At 38.1% G+C, this 20,086-nt stretch overlaps 1 protein-coding gene and 1 long non-coding RNA gene across 2 annotated transcripts; one reads left to right on the top strand and one right to left on the bottom strand.

The window, feature by feature from the left end:
• Positions 1-885: 885 nt before the first annotated feature.
• Positions 886-1,765, bottom strand: LOC133520300 (uncharacterized). Its single transcript, XR_009799748.1, has 2 exons — positions 1,351-1,765; positions 886-1,279 (listed from the first exon to the last, which is right to left on the bottom strand). It is a non-coding gene; the product is annotated as an uncharacterized LOC133520300 (long non-coding RNA).
• Positions 1,766-8,609: 6,844 nt separating this feature from the next.
• On the top strand, positions 8,610-14,124 carry LOC133520280 (follicle cell protein 3C-1). Its single transcript, XM_061854654.1, has 4 exons — positions 8,610-8,803; positions 10,460-10,625; positions 10,928-11,107; positions 12,855-14,124. The coding sequence occupies exons 2-4, from the start codon at positions 10,485-10,487 to the stop codon at positions 13,026-13,028; spliced, it is 495 nt and encodes a 164-aa protein (XP_061710638.1). The 5' UTR covers positions 8,610-8,803; positions 10,460-10,484; the 3' UTR covers positions 13,029-14,124.
• Positions 14,125-20,086: the final 5,962 nt, after the last annotated feature.

Here is a 20,086-nt window from a genome sequence, read left to right as displayed (position 1 = left end):
ACGCCGCGCGCACTGTTGGTCGTTATAACTACTAAACTATAGCTACTAGGGCAAGTGTGGTATCATTTTCGGATAAACAAAAGATGGTCAATCATTTTCTAAAACAAAAAAAAACACCTTTACATAGAAAAAAAATGAAATACGGCCCAAAATCTAAAATCTTTTGAGTAAAAAAAATCTTTCAAGGTCAATACATTTTTAATGATTACCGATATCGGATTAAAAAAAATATATTTAAAAAGGCGCATTAATACAGATTCCAAAAATATAAGTAACATTGCAAATATTTAAGAAAAAAATTGTTTAAAAAAATATAGAACACCGCGCGGCAGAGTCGTAAAAAATTCTTAGCCAATTATGAACATCAAAAACGAGTTTTATAGGTTGCTAGTGTCCTGTAAGCTGTAACTAATAAGGATGGAGTTTTCATTAGATATGGTATATCATCATATCAGCTCATATATGTCCCCACCGAGGGGCTCGAGCCTACCCTGCATTAGGGTGATCGGGCCTTAGTCGATCACGCGAGCCCAGTGCGGGTTGGTCGACTTCACACACAAGCTTCGAGTTTCCTCGCAGCCGTGTGCAGGTTTCCTCACGATGTTTTCCTTCACCGTAAGAGCGTCGAATAAACGTACATATGAAATCGAGATTCGAAAACACATTGGTATGCGGCCAGGATTCGAACCACGACCTCCCGCACAGGAGGTAGCGGTCTTAAGCATTACGCCACCGACGCTCTCTATATATAGTATATAGCTCAATTTTAATAATTATTTGATAGAAGGCATTTTTTATCGTGTGTATAAGCATATTTAAACTTATGGCTCAGCTGGACACGATTTCAAGTGACCCAAAATCTATGAAGAAATTAAACAAACAGTATAGAATTTTACTTAAAAATGTTTATTATTTACATTGTCCCCCACAATCGCAAAGCTCCGTGCACTTAAGTTGCCGCTGAAAGCACCGGCACCTCGAGCCGCCGCACCTCTTTTTGCATCTGCACCGGATCATTTCCAGGCATGCATCTGCAGCTACGGGCAAGTCTGTCCATGTAGGTTGCCAGCTTTCACTGACTTTTCTCCATCCCCAGTTAGATGGACAGGGAAGATTTTGATTCGGTGACATCTGACCCCATACATGGACTGCTTGGAACACTGCCCGCAGGAAATGCTGGTATAGAGCAGCTTTCGTCGGAGGTATATTCTCCAATTGGCCGTCTTTTTTCGAGAATAGGTGCTTTCGGGCTTCGTTTACGGTTGTAAATGAACTGGCTCTAAAACAAAACAAAAAAATTAGTTACTAGACTATTTTATTGTATTGCTAGTTTTAAAAAGTGCTTATTACCTGTCATATAAAATGACGACAAACTTTTCGATTACTGTAAACGCCTCGCTAGTACTCCCCTCATATGCTGCCAGAAACCCTTCTGTGGCATTGGGAAATGCGTTCCATGCACCTATTGCACTTTTTTTTCCTTTCCCGTTAAAATAGGACACAGTATCACAACCTGTGAAGGCATGGAACAGGGGGAGGACTTTCGCTTTTTGTGGCCCTGTAAAAGAAAATAATATGTTTTATATAGCCCGCCTAGCGTTATAGTCTCAGTGCATTCTATTCTATTCTAGCTAGTGGCTAGGGCGTAACGTAGATAAATACAATTTATAATTATTTTTTACCTAGAGTTTTTGCTATTTCGTGACAAGGAAGGTACTGGTGGTGTTTACCAGTACCTACGTGTACCCACAGCTCTTCTAGCTCAGGTACTAGGGCTATATAAAACATATTATTTTCTAGTCTATACATTTTTTGAATGTCTCCAGACAACACGTATTTATGCTGGCGGTACGTCGTGGGTACGCCGTACGGTGGCGGGAGGTCGTGGTTCGAATCCTGGCCGCATACCAATGTGTTTTCGAATCTCGATTTCATATGTACGTTTATTCGACGCTCTTACGGTGAAGGAAAACATCGTGAGGAAACCTGCACACGGCTGCGAGGAAACTCGAAGCTTGTGTGTGAAGTCGACCAACCCGCACTGGGCTCGCGTGATCGACTAAGGCCCGATCACCCTAATGCAGGGTAGGCTCGAGCCCCTCGGTGGGGACATATATGAGCTGATATGATGATATACTATATCTAATGAAAACTCCATCCTTATTAGTTACAGCTTACAGGACACTAGCAACCTATAAAACTCGTTTTTGATGTTCATAATTGGCTAAGAATTTTTTACGACTCTGCCGCGCGGTGTTCTATATTTTTTTAAACAATTTTTTTATTAAATATTTGCAATGTTACTTATATTTTTGGAATCTGTATTAATGCGCCTTTTTAAATATATTTTTTTTAATCCGATATCGGTAATCATTAAAAATGTATTGACCTTGAAAGATTTTTTTTACTCAAAAGATTTTAGATTTTGGGCCGTATTTCATTTTTTTTTCTATGTAAAGGTGTTTTTTTTGTTTTAGTAAATGATTGACCATCTTTTGTTTATCCGAAAATGATACCACACTTGCCCTAGTAGCTATAGTTTAGTAGTTATAACGACCAACAGTGCGCGCGGCGTAGGAAAACTTCACCCCCTCCCCCTCCCCCCTAGAGGGGTGTCTCCCGCTGCCTCCCGGGCGTTTTCGACTCTGGTCCACCTTAGTAACAAGTGTGCCAAGTCTCATGCTTTAATGAGAAAAATATTGGTTCCCATACATTGAGTGCACCTAAAAACCCCACTATAGATTCGTCATGTCAGTCTGTCCGTTTATGTCACAGCCACTTTTTTCCGAAACTATCAGAACTATACTGTTGAAACTTGGTAAGTAGATGTATTCTGTGAACCGCAGTAAGATTTTCACACAAAAATGGAAAAAGAACAATAAATGGGGGTTTCCCATACTTAGAACTGAATTTCAAATTTTTTTTTTCAATAAACCCATACGTGTGGGGTGTCTATGGATAGGTCTTCAAAAATGATTGAGGTTTCTAATATAATTTTTTTCTAAACTGAATAGTTTGCGCGAGAGACACTTCCAAAGTGGTAAAATGTGCCCCCCCCCCCCCCTGTAACTTCTAAAATAAGAGAATGATAAAACTAAAGAAAATATATGATGTACATTATGGTAATGTGGCAAACTTCTAGATCTAGTAAGTAGTTTTTTTTAATACGTCATATAACGGAACCCTTCATTTTGTTGGGGTGTGTTCAGGGGTAAATATTTACAATATTGACCGTATGGTGAAGGGTGAGAGGGCTAAGACGCTACTGCGGCGGGGTGAAGTTGTTGGATCTGGGTAGCTCTGGCGCTGCGGAAGAGCAGCCCTTCCGCCCTCGCGTGACGAATCACGGTGACTACAGCGAGCGAGGGCTGCCCTTCCTCCGCGCCTCCATTTTTGAAATTGTTCTCTGGGGGCAGACAAGACCAAGTGGACAGTGGAGTGCTCTGATGCGGTTTCAGATGACCTTGACGTTTTGGTGACCTTAAGGATGGTGCCTGGTGGCGTGGTATCGTGTCACGTGGGCTGATTTCGTTCCGACTGCAACTCTGCCGATTTTTCAAATCAAACGTTAGCCACCTTGTTATATACACTCGGCATCACAGAAATCGCATACCCACGGATTTTTGTTTCCAGCCGTTATAAACCTTATGGGTTCATTTTAAAGAGAATTTAACCCTTAATTTAAAAACAATGCAAAAGTTACTAAAGAGTAAAAAAAACGGGCAAGTGCGAGTCGGGCTCGCCCACCGAGGGTTCCGTAGGTACTTTTTAGTATTTGTTGTTATAGCGGCAACAGAAATACATCATCTGTGAAAATTTCAACTGTCTAGCTATCACGGTTCATGAGATACAGCCTGATGACAGACGGACGGACGGACAGCGGAGTCTTAGTAATAGGTTCCCGTTTTACCCTTTGGGTACGGAACCCTAAAAATGCATATTTTTTAATAAGAAATAAAAATGGTATATTCATGAAAAAATCAACAAATTAAAACACAATCAAATCAACAAATATTGGAATAGAAATGCTTAAAACTAAACTTAAAACCTAGTGTTGCCTCCTTTGGCCCTAATTACTGCCTCCATGCGAGCCTTCAAGGACTTCACGAGAGTCACGATGCACGATGTGCTCTTGAGGAATAGCATCCCACTCCTCAATGACGGCACCTCGAAGCTGTTCCAGGGTCGCGGGTGCAGGATCACGTGACCGCACCTTCCGTTTTAGCTGACCCCAAAGATGTTCTATGGGATTCAGATCTGGACTCCTTGCTGAACACTGCATAGCGGTGATCCCAACCTGATCAAGGTAGTCCCGAACAATCAATGCTGTGTGGGAGCGAGCGTTATCCTGCATGAATGTGAATCCAGGACCGACAAATTCGGCGTATGGAACCACATGGTCCTCCAGGATCTCTGTGATGTACCGATGAGCAGTCATGGATCCCTGGCCTCGACCACCATCAGTGCGGGAAACAAACGAGCTCGGTTTTACCGGCGACGGAAATACCACCCCAGAACATGCAGGATCCTCCTCAGTATCCGACGGTTTCTTCAAAACAGGCTTGTGAATAACGTTTCCCTTGCCTTCTGTACACTTTTCTGCGCTTATCGTTGCAGAAAAGACACACCCTGGTCTCATCGGAGAAGAGAACAGTCTTCCATTGATCGACCGTCCAATCCTTGTGTCCGCGAGCAAACTCACGTCGGATTCGCCTATGCTCTGCCTTCAATTTGTGACCCGTAGCCGCTCTATGGGGCATGATTTTCTTCTCCCGCAACCTCCTCCTTACTGTAGAGACGTTCACGACCGTTCTCCGAACTGCTCGTAGCTGCTGCTGCAGCTGGACAGCGTTGGAGAAACGACGCCGACACAATAAAGCGGTCGTCTTTCTCGGAAGTGCAGCGTTGTCCTCGGGATCCAGGCTTCCTGGTGAAGTTTCCAGTCCTCTGGAATCGATGAACTGCTCGGAGAACTCTGAAACGGCTTATGTTGAGCTGCCGAGCAACAGCAGACTGCGTCATTCCTGATTCCACCAGGGCTACTGCTTCCTTGGTATCCATTTTCTTAGGGTGTTTTCTGTTTCCAGCTGTTCCGGTGTGACCTCTGTTAACTTCGGATACCGCATGACCCATATTTCATTTTTACTCATCCTTTTATACCTATCCAAGGTAACGCAACGCGACACTTACAACGCGTATTCTAGGTGTTCTTTCAGAACGCCATAATTTCATGATTTTTTTTTCCAAAAATGCTTTATTCATGTTTTAAAGCTTATTAATTATGCTTTGAAATGATATTAATATTGTTAGGTATAAATTCATATGATAATAGCTATATTCAATGCCGGATTTAGAGGTCGGGAGGCCTCGGGCAATAAAGGAGTGGAGGCCCCCTGGCCCAAAATTATTTTCCAAATTTAATGGTAAATTTTCAGAAGTCTATTGTGGGGGCCCTTCTTCTGTGGAGGCCCCAGGGCTGTAGCCCCGGTTGCCCTCCCCTAAATCCGGCCCTGGCTATATTCGCTTGAAACAAAAATAGGTGGGTGTGCGATTTCCGTGACGCCGAGTGTATCAGATTACCATTATTTTAATATGTATACCTCTCAATTAAACTGCTTAGGGACATGTTTTTTCTACGAACCAATTTTTTAATCTAGCTGACCAAATAACAATATTGCAGCTCAACTATTGAATTATTCGCTGAACAAGAGTTGTAGCTCGATTTCTTTTATCGATAGCTCGATTTAGAAATAGAAAATTAGTTATTTGCAAAAAATATGGTACAACAAGGTGGTATACGAAACATATTTGTGTGCAATGACATATTTTGCTGGTTAAGCATGCAAATGTTTACATAAAATAATAATAGTAGTTTTGGTTAGTACCATTCCAATGACTACAATGAATAAGCAAACTTGTTGTATGCGGTCCAAATGATTTAATGGCAAGTGTTTGGAGATTAGTTTTCAAAACGGCTGATTATTTAATTATTCCCAAATATAATTTATGTAAACAATAGAATGAGTTTTCGAATGCAGTGGGACATTTGTTTTATGCATAGTTGCATAGCTACGTAAGGAGTGGTTCAGTAAAACAGTGGCAGTGAATTTTCTAATATATATATATACTTTTGCTAAATATGAAGCAGTTTATTTTTTTCAGCAATCTGTAGATAAAATACTATATAATAACAATAAAATCATATAGAGAAATATCAGATTGTTTGAGTTTTCACTATTTTGTACAACACAATTTGACAATCTTCACCTGCCGTTTTCCACAATGCCACACTTAAATTTCAATTTTCATAACTAGTTGTATGCTTTTATAATAGGAATATCATCTTACGAGTAAATTATACCAATAAACTGGAGTTGATCTTCGTTAGTCAGGAAGTCTCTCCAATCTAACCTCTGACAGAGGTGTTTCTATGGGACACATATTTCTGTAAAAATCGCAAATACACAAAAATGGAAATTCCATGTATCTCAAAGTGAAGTCAAATAAAAAAAATGTAATATAGAACATAAGACAATTTATTAATGTATTAAGTAGCTTATCAAACTTAAAGAAAAAAATATGTTTATGAGAAATACCTCATAAATTATCTCAGAAGACGCTGTTCAAAAAGTCTTAGGAGACATGTAATATAAAAGGCGAGCACTTCAATTCGCCCTTTTATTACTACAAAAATGCGCTACTTAATAATTATCACTAAATAAAATGAAAAAATCCACATAATGAGCTGCTACTTTTTTTCTGAGCCACTCCTTACAGTCGTACTTTAGCCTAATAGCTTTACCCCGACTGTCTTAGTAGTGGCATACTGTCAAATGATTGCGTTACGTCTGCGTAACGTACTTTTATATATCTAGCTCGCTCTAATATACAAGTACAAGCGAGATGCATAGAAAGTAAGTAACATATTCGCTAGCACACGCTGCGAATATGTCAGTGTCGAACTGGTGGTAGCCGACGTAGCCGTACAGGTCTGATTGACACATCTATACCTATGTATATTTTTATCACACTTGCTCGTAAAAGGTGTTATATTACACGTCACGTAGGCGATGCGGTCCGTAAATCCTAAATTTCGACCAAAGGGCTGTAATGTACGTCCGAAATTAGGCAGATATTTTATTATATGCATGTATTAAGGTTTTAACTGATAAAATGTAAATACAAGCGAAGCTTTTAATAAAAAAAGTTTGCCACGATTTGAAAGCTTGTTTTATACTGATCAAAACGTAATATAATTAGTTTGAACATTTAGATCGCGCCTTTGTTTACTACTTACTTGTTTTTTTTGGGATTGTCGTTAGACGCGAATACTCTGCTGAATAGTGAAAAATATACTGTACAAAAGGAAGTAAAAATCAGTGTCACATTCGTCATGTCATATTAGATCGGTATTTTATCACCAGCATTTAGTTATCCGAAAAGTCTGCACTTCAGCTAATACCCTTCAATATTAGGGTACTTTTCAGTGACACGCAAATTTTTGACTGCCATCCAACGACTAGGTTTAGTAAAACACATACAGTTGCAATTTTGGCAATACCAATACATGCTTTTGTTTTATGTAAGGATTAAACCATGTACAATATATATATATATATATATATATATATATATATATATAGGGATTTAAATCATCTTAATTTTTTTTAAGGTGATTCTAGCGTTGTCGACCCCAAGTAGACATTGGTAACATATTTGCCGTCATATCAATGAGGCTAGGTCTCTTAAGGGTTTACATGGGTATAGTCGAGAACGGCACAATAATACATAGGTTTCAGGGTTTTCAAAAATAGATTTTATTTTATTTCATTAAATTGTCCGATACGTCTAGAACATTGTCCTAAATCGTTTAAGTCAATTTTAGGAGCTAGAGCTTGGGTAAGTTGCTCTTAAAGTCAACTTGCATTAGCGCCCCGCGACTAAGTCGCGTTTTTATCGAAACTGTATTCAAAGTCGGTTGGCAAGTTTTCTCGAGAACTAGGTATTCAACCGATAATCATGAGATTTTACACAGGTCTTCAAGATACAATTCAAAATGACTCTGACGTAGGATTTTTATTTTCGACTACAACTATTTAAAAAAAATGCAGAGAAATTTTCACCGAAATTTTTTTTTTTGTCAAAAGGTCTGCCAAAATCCAGTTTTCACTTTTTTCTTTCGTGAACGTTATAGTTTATGGTCTTAACTAAAACAGTTTTTTTTTTACTTTGGATGACTCAGTTATGCGTTCTGTTGCCAACACGTGGACGCGTCTCTTTTTCGAGGGGTCGCCGAAAATGACGTCACAATGTCCAAGTTTGTATTATTTTTTTACAAAAATTCAGAAATTGTTTGTAAAATGTGTATCTTTGATACAATGAAAAGTTTGAATGAAATATTTTATTTTTTACATTATAAGGATTTGTTAAAAATGGCCGTTTTTTCCCTGAGGTAACCCATGGAACCCCATATAAAATAAAATGAGTCAGTTGAAATAGGTACTTGACGGTACACGTGACACGTGACGGGAATTTGCTGACAATCGCGTTTTTGTATCAATAAGTGTCTACAACCGATTATCTTCGGATCACGTACTTACGTGAAATCGGCATCTCGCGCACGCACGTTTTGCGCACTAGGACGCTGAAATAGCAGTTTTTTATCGTATTTGCTCCGGAGATATGGCTCCCCGCACATGCTTATAAGTCCTAGAAAACCCAAGAAGTGAGTAACGAGTTCTCGACGATCCATTGAACAGTAATGTAAAATTCAAGACAGTGGTTGTGACAAGTGTTAGCCGAGGTACGTGTTGGTTACATTTATTCATTTACTTTATTGTAATCAGATGATTGAGGAATCCTCGATAAATGAGTGAATTTAATTTGATCAAAATTTTCTGTTAGTAAGCAGTACCTAGAGAATAATATACAAGACAGCTCAAACAAGCCTTAATTGGAAAATTAAATTTAGAATTATATGTGCTGTACCGTACGTGCTGTTTCTTCGGCATTAGACCAAGCGGATCGCAGGCTCCCATGAGCAGTGGCAAAAAGCCGGTATAACGCAGACCATACCCTCGTGATCTGTCTCTAGGTAACGTATTAAGACCATCGCAATGAGCACAAGGACGATTCCTTCGTTCTAAATAGGTAACAAGTTGTGCAGATAGGTATGAGGTGTCAGCGTCATGCAAGGTTACTATGTTCTTGCAATGCCGCTGGTGTAACCTATCTTATGTAGTATCAATACGTAATGCCATCGGTGTTGATATTTAGAATCGACTTGATATGTGGAAAGTTGCTCAAATCCCTTCATCAAATAGAAGATAGCTGATGATCTGCAAACTATCTTTTACCAAACAGATAAAAATAAAATCTAGATAAAAATTGGTCTATCTGTTCGTGGGCTACGAATGCTACGATGTCTTAGCCAGGTCCGCAGATAAGTCATACGGAAGTTGTAAACTTATTCTCAATGAAGTGTCTGGACTTATTATAAGTACAAATGTTCATGTCCCTTTTTTAATTTGTTTATGAAAATTTAGTGCAGAGCTCAAATAGTGCACGCACTGAGTTGCGCATCCGTCTCCACCGACGAAACTATACTTATGTAACTTTTATAAACGACAGTGGAGCACATTTGTAGTATTTGTACACGAACAAGTTCAGCTAAAAATAAAATATGATAAATAAAAAATATATCTGATAGCCTGATATCAGAGCCCGATGATTATGAACTAGCTACCTTCTTCTGGGCCAAAATAATCTTCCAATTACTATTACTTAGGTCGAGTCATCATTAACATTTCAGCCAACTCTTGAGATGCGTCATGCTTTTTATTCCTATTTATTATCATCTTTTTAATATCCTATCCTATTATATTATCTTTAATAATGAGAATGACTCGTATCCCACAGTTCTGGATCAGTTTCTCTAGCTTGTATAAATTCTATGATTTTAGAATTCGTCTAATTTACATTGCAATAATTGAAAAGGCTACAGTCAATTTTGAAATAATGTCAAGTAATGCAGAAGAATTATATTAAAAGATCCAATATTATTGATCTAAAGTTAATATTTAGTCTTAAGGATTATAAGTAATACAAATGAATTGAAGCGATTGACCTCAAAATCAAAGTGATTTGTTAAGATTAGTTAGTGGAAACCGTTTTCTCCCGAAATGGAATATCATAGAAAAATTACCGTTATATAAATTGAAATCAATAAATGTTGGCGAACAAATAAATGTTTTCGCTTTTGGCAGCGAAGCACAATTGAGTACGTGAACAGCGTGTGTGCGGTCCGGAGGGAGTCCATCGTGGTCGCGATTGTGCACGACCATTGCCAGATAGTGCGCGCACATTTTGTTCATGGTTATGCGCGTGAGTCCATCAAATGTACACTAATGCCGCACACTGGTGGAATCCCAACAATATAATTTATATGCTTTTCTTCCAGGAAAAACATAGTAGCCAAAAGCGCAATGTGCGGCAACTGGTGGCTAGCTGTGTTGGGGGGCCTGTGTCTGGTGGCGAGCGCCGAGGCGCGGCGGAAGGCCAAGCGGGAAGATTTCGAGAGCGCTAAGTCCCTCGAGGATGTCGACTATAATGACGACGCTGATGGGGTAAGAAACAACGGCCGCAGCCTTTTATTGCCCTCCTACGCTTAACAGACAACAGCCATTGAAAAAAATATTTCTGGCCGTATTTTTAATTTAATTCGGAAATTCCAAATCCAGCCTTGTTTTTCGATGTCTTCGCATTGTTGGGCAAAACTTATCAAAAATAAGTTTATTCAAATATACACTTGGAAAAGTTTAAGATCCATGCGGCTTTGAGAAGGTTTAAAATAACTTGCAAGGTCATAATTTGTTAGTTACAAGTGAAGTTGATATAAGTTAATAACATCACATTCTGTGACGAGCAGGTAGAGCCATGTCAATGCGGCGTGTTCATGTCCCAGCAAGTGGGCATCAAGGAGGGGCGGCGGAGCAGGCCGCGTGGACCTCCGCAGGGCGAGCCCGTCGTCACCTACGACACCGACGCGCCCAGCCTGCCTTGCGGCTCCGCGGGCTTCAAGCATTGCATCAGCAAGTGCCTGGACGTGGTGAGTAGCAATTCCAACTATACGACGCTTTTAGGAAGTCCTACATTACATATCTAGGCTCTAAGATTCAGTGTTAGAGCTTTTGGGGTCTCTGAGGAATGATTACGGGGCGGAAGGATGGAAATGATTTAAATACAGACTATCAATCACATTACAGTCATTTTATATGTCGTGATCTCGTCTTTTGAAGCCATCAGTCGATCGTTCTCAAGTTCGTGTTCCCTCAGTTTCCATAATATCGCAAACGATTGCGCAAATAGGAACAAACGTCAAATGTGTTGTGGGTATGAGATATGAGACTCGTGAAAAATATGGCGTTACTGTATAGGGTTTACTGCACTTTACAAAGGTGATGTGTACCGGCACGCGGTGAGTGTCGTGCTTTTGTATTAAAATTATAACATAGATAGTCCTGATTATTTATTGATCTTTGCTAATCTAGCTGTTGCTAACCTAGTGACGTTATATTGCCAGACAAACTTTTGCCCTTACCGGGATTCATGGTTCTAATCCCGGTGAGGGCATTCATTTGTATGTTTATCACGAACATTTCTTCGTGGGATGTTTTCTATATATCTAAGAATGTATTTTTCTATATAAGTTTGTACAATATCGTCATCTGGTACCCATAGTACAAGCTTTGCTTAGGATGGGGCTAGCTCGATCTGTGTAAGATTATCTCCAAATATGTATTTATTTAAATTAATTATTGACTATTTTGGTAACGAAGTAGGAACGTATAATAAATTTTAACAATGCCTCAATTAATGTAGGTACATATATACATTTAAATAAATACTTATATTCATGAAAATAATAATACATAATAATTAAACTAAGTACTTTATTAATTTTAGCACCCGCCCGCATAGCCAACATGCCAATCGTTAACGCTTCGTAGCGAACGAACCGTCACTGTCGCACTTATACGGAAGAGTGATAGAGAGAGATGACTACGCTACGCTACGGAGCGTTTAGAGGATATATCAGCTGAGCCCCCTTTCAGATTTGATAATTTTAGGTACATATTTATCTCCGTCGCGCTGACGGGGAGGACTCCTAAAATTTGTGCGATAAGGACAACTGCAGCTCAGACAAAAATTCCCGAGTAAACATCTCAGAAATGGAGGTTTCTTCCTCGGCATTTTCGTCCTCCAAAACTTACCAATCCTAATCAAATTTTGGAAACGGAATGAGAAAGAAATTATCTGTGTCTGACCACTCTGACCTGACAGTTTATATTTATACGTTAATTGGTGCCGATATTGTATGCTAGGCGTCGGCATTCATTTGGCCATTTTTAGCGCTGTTTGATACTTCAACCTATTTCTTATAAAAACAAGAATATCAAAAAAAATTAAACGCACAGACACAGATACTGGTAATATTGAACTTATATAAGAAATATCTAGGGCCAAAATCCAGACAGGAAAATGTCGAGAACGTTTGTATGGAAAATTGTCCACTAATGTCTCCTCGTGTTGGCTACGCGGGCGATTACCCTTTGAGTCTCTCGCTACGTTTAAGATTCTACATTAGTATCAAATTCAGCTTTACTTGCTTCTTGTACAATTGACTATTTTTGATTTTCCAATATATTTTCTGTAATCACTTTAAAATATATTATCCCTTTGAAAAACAGGACGACCTTTATAGTACCTAACCTGCTCATTAACTGAGTGATTCTAAACGATTCGGTAAGTATAATTCATCTATGAATTAATCGTAATCCTTAATTCACGTTCAGATTCTCAAGTACCTCCCTCGAGCGGGCCCCGTTATCTGCGGCGCGGTGGAGCGCGACGTGCACCGTGAGAAAGCGTTTCTTTTCATCAAGAACTGCGGCGGTGACTGGACTCCCACCAACTTCTCAGCCGGCAAGGAGTTCTGTTGCACGGACGGCCAGCACCACAAGTGCTGACCTATACTAGTTAACTGCGCACTTCGGAACATCAAGCTTTGTCTATCTCTTTCATTAGAGTTACGGAGATAGAAGTAGAGGATTTTAGAAAATCATGGTTCGCGGTAGACTCCATACAGCGGCGCATTGCAACATCGTTCGATCCTTTTATAATACTATCGGCTTATAATTAGGTTCTCACTATTTATACGATGTTGAACTCTATTGCTGAAAGATAAGTTTCATTGGTAAAATTGGGTAGTACCAATATACATTATGAACTCTTTACACGGCGCACAGGCTACCCTAGATTCATCTAGCAGCATTTGTGAGCACGGAGAGAGATCCCGGAAAAAATAGTCATACATTAATTTATTACAATATTTTAGTTGTATAAGTGTACCTAGTGTATACATTGCATGATTGCAATTACTTTTGTACTTTACTAAGCTGTAAAATTTTGCATTTATAATAATAATAAAACAAAACGTACCGTATGATATTTCAGTCATGTATTCATTTAGTGCATAATCTACTAAATGCGGTCCTTCCCGTTCCCGGACTTCGTGGTACAATGACTTAAAACCTTATTACAATTAGTTTAAGTACTTATCTTTAATCTGCGATATCATACATTTCATTATTTTTTTTATACATTTCAATTGTTACCGTTAAACTGCTTGCCCGCTTTAAAAAAATACTCAAAAAAAAGCTATTCAAATCTGTCATTTAATTATTGCCTACTCAGAAATAAATATATGTTTATATCATTCAACTAACTGTTTTGGCAATTTTGATGGTTGGTAAAGTTATCTCAGAACCTCTAGTGTAAATTTATTCGATAGCGAGACGTCACGTACGCGTTTGCGTTAAGTCTAATTTTGTATGGGATTTAGAAACAGCGCGCCATGCGGCACGTTTTGGAAACTCAAAATCCCTTACAAAATGAGACTTAACGCTAACGCGTACGTCACGTTTCGCTATCGAATAAATTTACACTAGGGGTACAGGTTTTTGCCAACATTGCCCACGTCGATTTATGAAAATTTTATTTTATTTATATATTCCTTAAATTCACTCATCCAATTGTTATTTAATTAAATTCTCTAAAACAGGATCATTGGCTGTATGTGTAATTCCGTTGACTATTGCCACTATTGGACAGTTTAAGGACGAAAAAGTAAGAGGCAGTCCCGCTGCTGTTCAATTAGTGAAAAAAAACATTTAAAAATTACTGCAGTTTGCTAAAATAAATATTGCAATAGGGTTGTTTCCAATTTTTTGAAACGCTTGTATTACGTTCTATATTAACTAAAAGTTGCCCTAAAATTCAACTTTTATACTAAAAATGGCTTTAAATATGATAAATTAACAAAATATATTTTGACAGATGCTTTCGCGCCCAAAACGCTCTTTGAAAATTGTGTGACGTCACAGTTTACGGTTTGACACATAACTACATACACACGTAGAAGATACGAACTGTCAACTGACATTTGTCATTTGTTGTTTATCGTCTAACTGTCAACAGTGTCAATCCGAGAGTTGTGACGTCATTCATTACAGGTCCCCTAAAAGTAGTTTAACATGTTCTTATAATCCAAAAGAATTTATTGGGATACAATTCTGCCCTAAGATTTGTAGATGGAAACAACCCTATTTAAATATTTTTCGCTTTGTGTGTATATCAGACATGCGAAGTTGCCGATTGCAAGTAGTCCTAAGGAAAACAACCTGGAATTGCAGGCTTCCATAGGCTGCGGTGACTGCTTACCATCAGGGGGGCAGTATGCTGGTTTGCCATCGTCGTGGTATTAAAAAAAAAGAAAATTTGCCTTGTCTTATTTGGTTTTCTCGCATTCGACATGAAAAGTAGAGTGTTTAACTCGAGTGAATGGCACATTTTATCCCTTGATTAACAATTTACTATATTATACTAATGAGTCTCGTTTAGCCTACTGTGACTAAAAGGTAACTACAGGACCCTATACACTGAGCATGGCCCGACATGCTCTTGGCTGGTTTTATGAACTTGGGTTTGGATTAAACCAGATATTTAAACAAAATTCTCGAGATATGATGTGAATAGTGTTATACTTTATGTATACTTTAGGTTTCATTTATATCTAAAAAAAACCCCGATTTCATCATTGACTCAGTCACTCACTCACTGATGATCATCAACATTTTTAGGGTACTTCCAGAAGTCCTAGAAAGCTGAAGTTTGGTATGTAAGTTATTAATAACATAGTACACAAACAACAAAAACATTCTAAAACTTGTAACATTTACACTCAAACCCTGGATTTGGATTAGATTTGGTTTTATTTTTTTGGTATTTCATAGTTAGCATTTTCCTCGCGTTGGTGTGGTGAAAAATGTTGTGTTTCACTCGAAGGCAAAGTTTGTTTAATCCTCATGCCTTGTGTCCTCGCAACGCTCAAGATTCCACTTCTCGAGCCGAGTTCAATTTTGGAATCTTTCACTTACTCTGGTAACAATATTAGTCGTCTGTCGTCAAATGAGTTCGGGTATTAGTTATTATTATACGTTGAAGTAGCTAGGTGCATAAGAATTAAGATTTAATCTTTTAAAAAAATTTAACTGATAACAAAAAGGATAAAATAAAATAAAAGCCAAATCTTAAAAGCGTCAACACGCTGTCAACCCGAATGCGAACCCTGGTGTAGTTAGACTTGGCACCGACTTCAAACGTATCAGTTGCTAGCGCATACAAAACGGGATGATATTTTTCACCACACCAACTGGTAAACGCCCTCATGATTATTCAAAAACTCATTCAAACACATATGAGGCAAAGTAATCATATGCACATTTTTAGTCGTTTCCTTATGTTAGCTGGTACAATTTACTTTTAAATGATGATTTTGGGTGATAAATTTTTAATTAAGTTCATTTGGATTTGATTCGTTCGGTATATATATAGTTTTTTTTTGGTATTTCATAGTTAGTATTTTCCTCGCGTCGGTGTAGTGCAAAATGTAGTGGTTCACTCGGAGGTAAAATTTGTTTAACCCTCGCCGCATTGTTCCAAAACACCCTACGATTCTTCATTCGTAATAATTAATTCATGAAATAAAAGTTTAAAATTAACTAAAAAGACCATATTTTACGTATTTTATTATACAATCAAAACAATGAACTTATAATAATTTACGTAATTGTTACGCAAAGTATATAATTTTACTTTTAACGATCACTCCTATAGTTGACAAAAGTAGTATCCGTAATTCGGACCGTATCTTACAAAGTTTTACAAAAAAATGTTGTCGATTGAACTGTCAATTGATGTTCGTTATTTCATTATTTTCGTATTATTTTATTGAAATTTCTTTCGTTTTGTTTTATTGCGGTTTTTAAACTTATGTGTTAGAATACCTTCTGAAAACATGAGTGCAATAGTGATGAACGAATTAAAAAATTTCAGGTTGTATTTTTACCTTCCAAATATGTTCTCACTACCGACGTGAAAAAAATTGTGTACTACACGAGATCAAAGTTATTTACATCTCGTGCGCTTTTGAGTCCCTTACTACGCTCAAGATTCTAAATTAGATTCACGAGCGTAGCGAGTATAGAATCTTTCGTTTGCACTGGACTCAAAATAAACACTCGAAGAAATATCAATATAAATATTTATAATAATATTAATATTCGGATTATGGGGGGGGGGGGACGGTATTTTTTTCACATTTTCCTTCGTAAATAAAAAAAAAATGTTTTGGAATGTACAATTTGAGCTCTTTCATATGATACTCCACTAGATCTAGTCACTAGATTTCGAAAATTTGCCCCCTCTTCATATTGGCTATTATACATAGTTAATAATAATAGAAAAATGTGTCTGGGTTAGCATTGTTTATAACTATTCCAAATTTCAAAACGATAGCTTAAGTGCTTCTCGAGATATTTAGCGTTGTGTCAGACGGACGGACGAACAGACAGAGTCGCACCATAAGCGTTCCTTTTGTACCTTTTTTGTACAGAATCCTAAAAACGGTTCCTTTTCTAAGTCGCTTAAAAAATTGTCTGTCATCACTGTTATCAGAAATAAAGTGAATGGTAGTAGTCTATCCCCTCATTTTAGCATGCGCCACATGCAAAAGGATGTCCTTTTTAAAGCAATAATTGTAGAAGTCCCTGTCCCTCAGTACCCGTATAGAGTGGGTTCATGCCCGCGACAGGGAGTACCTTATCCGTTAACCCGGTTTCACTATGGTGTCAATAGAGTTCTCTTATCAAGGGCTAGTGTTAAGTATTACGCACATGAAGTGAAGTGGCTAGGAGAGGGCGCGGGGCGAGCGGGCGGGACGCGGGGCTGACCCGGATCGCGCAGGGTGAAGAACCCCGACACGTGCCACTTTCTAAAAAGAAACGCCCGCGCATCCTTGCGTGGATGACTGGATCACTGCTTCTCTATTACAAGACGGAGTCAGCGCTCGCGCGCCATCTAACCAAATCGTTATGATTACGTTCCTTAACCATTATTATTTAGTCAAAGTCTAGTAGAAACTAGTTTAACTAATGTAAATGACTTGATTTTGTAATTAAACAATACTTATACATGAAGTTATCAACTGATAATGAGCTGGGAAGATGTGTTCAGGTGCTAATGTTGTTTTATAGAAGCTATTTAGGTAGGTAATCATAATAATATGCAACCCTTAACTACGGATGTCTGGCACACTATTTATAAACGAAGTAATGTTTCAGGTTAATTTCATAAGACTATTAAAATATTATTAAATAAAATGTTATAGGCTTTTAATTAATTGTATTATATCTTGTAAATAATTAGTAGATACTATTATATATTTATTTATTTATGTTACGGAGATCCATCGGCTATCAAAACAAAAAAGTGCCAATAAATAAGAGATGGAAAGCTTACAGGAGCATACCTACTTATAACTACAGATTATTGCATTCAATGAAAGTGCCGATAGTGGTGCCGACGCTCGGACTCAGCCACACACAATATAAGATTTCATACAATAAATATTAAGTAGAAACCGGAAATGAGAAATTTTGTCAAACACCTAAGTACAGACTAAAAAAAAAGCCACAACCGAATACAGAACCTCCTCCATCTATGAAATTGAAGTCGGTTAAAAACAATAGAAACAAAACTGTGGTAAGCAAGGCAAAAAACCCAACTGTCGCGAACAAATATTCTTAAACATGCTCAATGAAAACATTTTAACGTCAAATTTAATAATGTCATTAATGTCCAACAATATGATGTTTGTTTGTCAGGCTGTTTAAAGCTCTGCTCGCACGCAATAAGAAACTGTACTGTCGGTATTTTTATGTACAAAATAAGTGTATACATGTATGATGTATAGACTAATTTTGTAAATACTTATTTGAGTACCTTAGTATAGGACTAGATCTTAGAAATCTATTTCAGTTTCTATAATCTTATGTTCGAATTGTGACTACAGTTGCCAGAGGGCCCACCGCGAACCACGTTCGACGTCACACTTACGTATGAATTTACAAGTGGGACAGAGAGGCAACACGTCGAACGTGGTTCGCGGTAGGCCCTCTGAGCTTCCGCGGATGCAGTGTGTTGACGGCAAAGGAACGCATAGGTATGTCATTGAAGATAACGCGGCACCGAGTAACACAATGTGAGACAATCTACAGTGTCCACTATCAGATGAGCCGTACGATTGTTTGTCACCGTGCTTGTTTTTTTTACACAAGCTTACGGCCAGTCTGATGGTAAGCGGTCACTGAGCCTATGGACGCCTGCAACTCCAGGGATATAAAAATACAGTGTTTAGGTTAAACTTACCACCCCGAGACCCACTTAATGAAGCTCTGTGTAACGAATTAACTTCAGTAATCAAATTACCTATTACATAAATAACCATAACACCGAAATATAAATATTGCATGATTTGGTAAATAAGTAAGCTTAACAGAATTATTATGTTTATTGACGTTAAAATATTCCCTATACTGTGGGATACATTTAAAAATCTACGTTACCCCATTCCTAGGCAACTGTTAGTTGATGAGTTTGAAATTGCTAATGAGCGCAGCGGACACGTGAGTTCCCTGAATCGGTGCGCGGGGTCATGAGCCCCGCGCGCGGGCGCAGGGGCGCGCACGTAATGTCGCGTTATTGTAATGTTTGTAATGCCTTGCGCAATCCGCCACCGCCACCGCCCGCCGCCCTCCTGCTCTAACATCCGTTTACAGGATTTTTTACTCTCGATGTTGTTTTATTTTGTATAAGTACAGTGCTTATGATTTCCCCTGTAGAACACAGAAACATTAAAAGTTGAATAAAGGTATCTCTATATTATGGTAACAACCATTGCATATATATTTTAACACTTTGACTACCCCGGATTTAGGAAGACAAGAGTACTGTTTATCCGGTCTGTTTTTTTGTCGTTGATTTTTAAGAGATTTAATTGAGGTACCAGATACCTACCCCCAAGACCAAGCAAAATTAACAGTTTCGCGGTAAGGATAAATTTCATAATTTAATTTCTGAAATAAACAAATAAAACAGCGTCCCCGTACAAATTTTCATTATCTGCGACTATAAACATAAATTATTTTTGACTGTATAATTGTGTACAGCCAGTGTACAGCCCATCTATCGGCTGAGTATTTGCGCGACCTAAAAACAAAGAGATACAATAGTATAGAGATGAAATGGTAGAGCCGGCTGATGATCTTTCAGTAGGAGTAGCAGAGAAAGCGTTATTATTATTTGTCCTGGTCACAGTTTCATTTTTTTTATTCCTCACCGTAAATTTAAGTTATGGTGGGCAACAAATAACCCGACCAAATTACGTAGTTTGTTTGTGGTATGTTGTCAGAAATATTAAAACGTGTTTTTAATTTTGTCGCATTGCGTATGTTCTGTCCCTCACGGGCGCACTCGTATAGGATACATCTATAAGATCCTACCATCTATGTCTAAAAAGTATGTGCGTTTGTTACTTAGGAATAATTCTTATCATGTGAACGGATTTTAACGATATTTTTTTATTGAAGTATCTCATTGGTGTAATCTCATATAAAACTTAAGTATA

This window comes from Cydia pomonella, chromosome 1, assembly GCF_033807575.1.
Source record: "Cydia pomonella isolate Wapato2018A chromosome 1, ilCydPomo1, whole genome shotgun sequence".
Taxonomy (NCBI): Eukaryota; Metazoa; Arthropoda; class Insecta; order Lepidoptera; family Tortricidae; genus Cydia; species Cydia pomonella.
The sequence above is the reverse complement of the archived record's forward strand: the minus strand, read 5'-3'. Positions and strand labels throughout refer to the sequence as shown.